The sequence below is a fragment of the Cucumis sativus genome, chromosome 3 (genome assembly GCF_000004075.3).
Source record: "Cucumis sativus cultivar 9930 chromosome 3, Cucumber_9930_V3, whole genome shotgun sequence".
In the NCBI taxonomy this organism is placed as follows: domain Eukaryota; kingdom Viridiplantae; phylum Streptophyta; class Magnoliopsida; order Cucurbitales; family Cucurbitaceae; genus Cucumis; species Cucumis sativus.
This window is the reverse complement of record NC_026657.2, coordinates 38,173,563-38,180,137: the sequence shown is the minus strand read 5'-3', so window position 1 is coordinate 38,180,137 and position 6,575 is coordinate 38,173,563. Positions and strand designations below refer to the sequence as shown.

General features: G+C 32.5%; 1 protein-coding gene across 1 annotated transcript; it reads left to right on the top strand.

Moving 5' to 3' along the window:
• Positions 1–3,796: 3,796 nt before the first annotated feature.
• Positions 3,797–6,575, top strand: LOC101202827 (glucan endo-1,3-beta-glucosidase 5). The gene is made up of 2 exons (XM_004136283.3): positions 3,797–4,719; positions 5,190–6,575. Exons 1-2 carry the CDS (start codon positions 4,370–4,372, stop codon positions 6,304–6,306), a joined length of 1,467 nt encoding a protein of 488 aa, XP_004136331.1. The 5' UTR covers positions 3,797–4,369; the 3' UTR covers positions 6,307–6,575.

Genomic DNA, 6,575 nt, shown 5'->3' with positions numbered 1-6,575 from the left:
TTTTGAAGTTTGTTCAATTTTAGTTTTTGTACTGTCGATAAATTCTAAACATAGTCTGTAAGATGTAATTTTTTTTTTTTTTATATTTATTATTTTTACAGTAAAATATATTCACATTTTGTCTTCATCTTTTTTCCCCCCACAAAAGTCATCATCATTATTTAATAAATACAATAAAATTAACTTTGAAGGACTAGATTTAAGCATCTTGAAAGTATATGGATTAAGATTAAATATGTTTTTAAATATAGCAAAATATTTATAAATATAACAAAATATCACTGTTTATCATCGATAGACACGAATAGATTTCTATCAGAATGTGTGTTTATCATCATCAAGCGATAGACACCAATGTAAATATTTTTTAGATTTCTATCAGTATCAATCGTTATCTATCATCGATAGACAGTGACATTTTGTTATATTATTTTAAACTTTTTTGTTATTTCAAACATTCACTCTTTAAAATATATGAACTATAACCAAGTTGCACTTATCTTCGTTAGCTTTGTCTAATCATATTGAAAATAAATAAATTTAAAACATATTTAGAAAAAAAAAAGTTTATCATATGAAAAATAAGTGGAAGAGACCAAATGAATAAACTCTCGAGACACACCTAAATATTATCGACAAAAATCACATTCAAAATATTATTAGTCACTAGTCTTGGGTAAGTTGATCCAATCTCCCCAAGCCAAATTTATGACCTAATTAAAAACACGGAGTTCTTGGTTTTAAACCAACAATCATTTATAAAGTTAATTCTTTTAACAATTTTTTTTTTTCCAAACACAAAACTTAGAATAATATCTCTTCAAATTTAAAAATCGATAAATAGTATTCTCAACTGATATTTTAAACTTTCACGAGTTAACTTATTTTGATAGATAATTTTTACATTTGTGTATAAGACTTATATATAAATTTTTACATTTGTGTTTAAGACTTATATATACATACAAATGTAAAGATCAAAAGTAAATTAAAAAAGAAAAGTTGTAATTTTCACCAATTGAACATTTTTTTTTAATGAAAGAACTATGTGATATAATGTGTAGAATATCAATTAGGGATTGTGATAAGATATGCCAATGTTGAAGTGGTGATGGCCATTGGCCAAGGCGTGTGGTGATTGTGAATGGGTTGCGTTGTTAGGTTTGATATTTTGGGCTTTTCTTCGAGTCTACTAAAGTGGCTCATAACGCAGCAGCCCATACGTTGTCGATGCCCTTTTCTTCTTGCTTGACTCATTTATTCTTCCATTGATTAATGCGACTTCTCAATTGAGTTAATGAAATCGTTTTAACCTAAAAGATCCTTTAGAGTAACCATAATATTATTGGAGCGATTTTGACCAAATGAAAATAAAAGTCAAAACCGATACGACTCAATGGTAATTGACATATGCTACATTTGAGATTGAATGTTTGAACACTCACTTCACTTAGGTGTACTTATACATCACGGTAGTCTGTTCAAATTTCGGTTGATTCACATAGTTCGAGGTCTAAATAATATAAAGTTTATTGATAATTAGCATTCACTCTTTATCTTTCCATCCTCATAATTATTGTACTAAAAGAAAAAAGGGTCACTTTTGAATATATTGGTATTGATAGATGTTTCTATAAGTCACTTATTTAGATTAATTATTAAGTTGTTTTGCCCCACGAATAAGTTATGGGTATTGTCGTTAGTGTTCCTATTCATATTTGTTTTACATGTATTTTAAAACAATGTCGGAGATATACATGGATATTTAATATCGATATCAAACCCTTCGATTTATGGATATATTGACATATCTAATTAATACTTTCATCCCAACATGAAAGCAACAATTTAGTCCATCAACTTTGGTTTGTAATGATTTATTCTTTGAAATTTAGTATCTAACAATGTAGTGCATGTGTCTATAATTGTGTAACGATACAGTCTTAATTATTTACAAATTACTTTAAGATTTAATAAGCTTTCTTCCACAAGTATATCAATCAACTAATTTGAGACCCAATATACTCATAAGCTACAAAATGATATGTATCGTTAAATTATAAATTTGAAAATTAATTTTGATGATTTTTTTTTTTTTTTGGTAGTAAAGGATAAATTGTTACAAATTTGAAAGTACAAAGATTAGATTGTTACATACTAAAGTCTAGAGACTATAATGTTACCAAATGAAGAGTAAAGAAACTAAAACGTTATAAAACCAAAGTTCATGGACTAAATTATACTTTCATGAGAGGTTAGAGACTTAAAATGTTTCTTAACCAAAGAAATTTTAGTTGATACATTACTCAAATTTAGACTATTTAAAATAACCAAATAGCCGCAACATTCAAGACAACATAAATATAAAAAAGTTAGTCACCTAATCATTGTCAAAGACGGTTGTCGGCGTTGATAGCTAGTGAGTGGAGTCATTGGAAATATTAGAACGAGTTCGAGTTATTTATTTTAACCAATGAATTGTCAGTAGTTCTGTTGTAGTAAAAACGAAGTGTTAAAATAATCTTTACCTTTATTTTTTAATTAATATATGAATGCTCCAAAAGTTGAGCGACTTATCGATAACTCTTAATTGAATAGTTATTTAACCTTAAAAAGCTTTGGCTATTGAGTAGAAAACACGTGTTTAGTGTTCTTACTCTAGTGATGGGTATTGATCGAGTTTGGAATTTGTTGCACATTATTTGGATGTCCTAAGCATCACTTGTTCCCTCTTACCTAAAGCAATCATTTGGTTTTATTGTTTATTGGTAATCTAAATTGGTTAGTTAGGTTAATAAAGTACTCTGTTGAGTCTAATCAAGAGAAAAGCCTTGACATCAAATTTCTTTTATCCCTAAAAAAGAAATAGGGTAATAACAATAGAATCACTAGAATTGTATGCTTGTTAATTTAAATTTTAAACCTATCATAAAAAATAGTGCTTGATTGCTCAATATTCTCAAATTCAAATTCATTCTTACTTTGAGTTGGGTAGATATGGAATTAAAATTGTTAAGCGTCAATTAGGGTGATTTTGAAATAAAATTGGGTGAAGTGGTAAATTTAAAACTATTTAAGTGAAATGAGTTGTTTTTTTGAGCGGAAAAGCACGACACACCCAAACGGCAACGAACAAGACAGAAAAAAAAAAAAACTTTTAAGTGACGATTTGCCAAGGAGATGACGTGATCGTCAAAAACTTTCGCATGACTCTCCCCTCTTTTCTTCTTCTAAACCCCAATATTCTTTCTTGAGCACCGTGTAGATAGTAGACGATATTGGCACATGACTCAAATCTTCTAACAAAGATGCGAGCGCATTTGAGTCTTATGTGAGATTGTGTCTTAGTGTAGTTGAGCATAGTAAATAGTGAATGCAATAAAAAAATTATTTTAAAAATAGTGGTCGACTATTGATAATCAAGGTGACCAACAAACAAGAATTATTATAGATAACCAATACTCGTTAATTCTATCACCAACCAATTAGCAGCATTCATTGACACTTAGTTGTGATTATCGTTAGTCATGACGATTAGGGAGAATAATTTTCTAATTTTATAAATAGAAAAAAGAAAATTTTTCAAAAATAGCAAATTTTAACAAATATTTAGAACCTATAACAAATTTTATCACTCATAGACATTATATGTTATACTCGACTATCATACCATCTAAAATTTTACTATAGCTTATAAATATTTTAATAAATGTGAAAATATTTAAAGAAATAAACAATTTTGTTTTATTTTTGTTTCTTGTTTGTGAAGAACACAATTGTTTCATTTTGTTTTCTTCTCCATGAATCAAATTGTTGTAGCCTCATTTTACAAAACATTTCAACTTCCAATTTATCCACACTACAAAGTTCATACAATGCTAATTTATTTTTTGCTGTTTCAATTTGTTGATGCAAATCTCTGCCATGGAAATCCCAAAAGCAAAACGCTTCAAGATTCTCCATTTTTTTTTCTTTTTAATTTTCTTCTCGCCCTCTGTATGGAGTTCGAGAATCCGAAAGTTTCTACAGTTCCGGAGGTTTCGAATTTGGATTTTTGGTCTTTGAGCCTTTGATTTGCTGTTCTAAAGTTGATTCCATTATAATTTTGTTCTTTTGCCATTCTACTTTCGCTTACTTTTTCTTTATTGACGCTTGTCGTCTATATCTATGGCTGTTGTGTTTTCCCTTTTGTTGGTGTTTCCTTGTACGATAAGAAATCCGCCATTCCCCAAGCTTTCTGTTTTCATGCCCTATGTCCTACCAGTTTTTGCATCTAAGTTGCTTGTGAAAATAATTGAGCTCACCGTTTCAATTGCTTTGTGTTTTTTTCCATGGTTCTTTCTTGGAGTAATTGAAAGTGGTTTTCACTATGGAATCGTTGAAATTTGTGGCCGCTTGGGGATTTTTTCTTGCTCTGTTGATTTCTTCTGCAGCGGTGAGTTCAGTGATTGGCATCGGAGTGAACTGGGGAACTCAGGCTACTCATCCGTTGCCGCCGGTGACGGTGGTGAAGTTGTTGCAGGATAACGGGATTCAGAAGGTTAAGCTTTTTGATGCCGATCCTGTAGTTCTAAAGGCTCTTGGCAAATCGGGGATTGAAGTGATGGTAGGAATTCCAAACGATATGCTCTACAGCTTGGCTAATAGCATGCAATCAGCTGAAAATTGGGTTTCTAAAAACTTGTCTTCTTATATTTCATCTGGCAGTGTGGACATAAGGTAAAAGACAAACAATCAACAATCTCCCTCTCATTTTTCTCGTAACTTTATGTGATGATTGAATAACTTTGTCTTTTTGTTGGCTGTTTCTTCTGATTTTGCTGCTAGAAACTATTTAATTGGCTTGAGTTTTGTTCCCTGGAATGATTCTGTTTCTGTTGGAATACTTGTATTCTTATTATCTATGATTTTAGCTCAAGAAGTGTGATATATAAACTTGACTTTAGCTCTAGAATGTAGAAAAACGAGCTATATAAACTCTTTGACCTAGAGGTCCTTTTGATCCGTGTTCTGATATTTCGCTTCGATAATAAATTGTTCTCCTTCCGCTGTAGACGTGACTAATACATCGTTAGTAAATCATGTAAACTTGTGTTGATTCTCTACTGCTTGTTTTATTTTTATTTGTCGATTTGTTATCGGTCTTATTGGGATGGAGAATTTTGACTTGATTTTGTATGTTTGACAAGGTATGTTGCAGTTGGGAATGAACCGTTTTTGAAAACGTTCAACGGAAGCTTTATAGGAACTACTTTTCCTGCTCTACAAAATGTCCAAGCCGCCATTGTTAAGGCTGGTTTAAGCAATCGGGTAAAAGTAACAGTGCCTATGAATGCTGATGTTTATCAAACTTCCACAGGTCTCCCTTCAGGCGGCGACTTTCGTTCTGATATTCGTGACCTTATGCTCTCCATTGTCAAGTTCTTGAGCGACAGTGCATCCCCTTTTACTGTTAATATCTACCCTTTCATTAGCCTTTATGAAGATCCCAGTTTCCCAATTGACTATGCCTTCTTTGATGGCTTCTCGCATGCTTTGAACGATGAAGGTCGACTCTACGAAAATGTTTTTACTGCCAACTACGATACCCTTGTTTCGTCTTTACAGAAAAATGGCTTCCCTAACATGTCCATAATCGTTGGAGAGATTGGATGGCCAACTGATGGAGATCGGAACGCGAATCTGCAGTTTGCCAAGAGATTCAGCCAAGGCTTCATTTCGCATTTTGTCTCGGGGCAAGGAACGCCGATGAGGCCTGGTCCTATCGACGTCTACTTGTTTAGTCTTATAGACGAAGATGCTAAGAGCATTCTCCCAGGCAATTTCGAAAGGCATTGGGGTCTATTTTACTATGACGGTCGACCTAAATACATGCTTCAAATGACAAACAACACAAATGGTTTGGTACCTGCATCCAATGTCAAGTATCTTGCAAAAAAATGGTGTGTCCTTGCACCATCGGCTAGCATTGACGATCCACAAATCGCCCCAAGTGTTAGTTATGCTTGCGAAAACGGTGATTGCACAAGCCTTGGCCTTGGGACTTCTTGCGGGACTCTGGATGTTCGCCAAAACATCTCGTATGCATTCAACTCGTACTACCAGATAAAGAATCAGTTGGCAAGTGCTTGTAAGTTTCCACATCTTTCAGTTGTCACAGCTCAAGATCCATCAGTTGGAAGTTGCAAGTTTATTGTGATGACTCAACCTTCTGAAGTTGCTGTCAATGAAAAATCAAAGGCTTTGAGGCATTCTGCTGAATCATTGTTGTTTTTTCTTTGTTTGTTCATTCTGGCAGTTATGTGATGAACAAAAAATACAAAACTACAGAGATTCTTCCATCTCTTTAATATGTTTATGCAGATCGGAGTGAACAATGAGCACTTCAAAATCAGTAAGTTTATATCTTAAGTTGTAATTTATATTGAAAACAATAGTCCACCTCTTGAAAATACATTAGTTTGTTACATAGTCTGATCAACATTTTTGTTCGAACAAAGCTAAAATGAGGCTATCAACCATAATTGGTATGGCTTCATACTCTAGAGGTTGGAGATTCAACCATTTTCTTCCAA

What these genes read in the sequence shown, in the direction of transcription:
- LOC101202827 (XM_004136283.3), top strand. Translation starts at nt 4,370, where the DNA reads ATGGAATCGTTGAAATTTGTGGCCGCTTGGGGATTTTTTCTTGCTCTG. An exon ending in TCTGGCAGTGTGGACATAAG is followed by an intron (nt 4,720 to 5,189) that starts GTAAAAGACAAA and finishes ATGTTTGACAAG; the next exon opens with GTATGTTGCAGTTGGGAATG.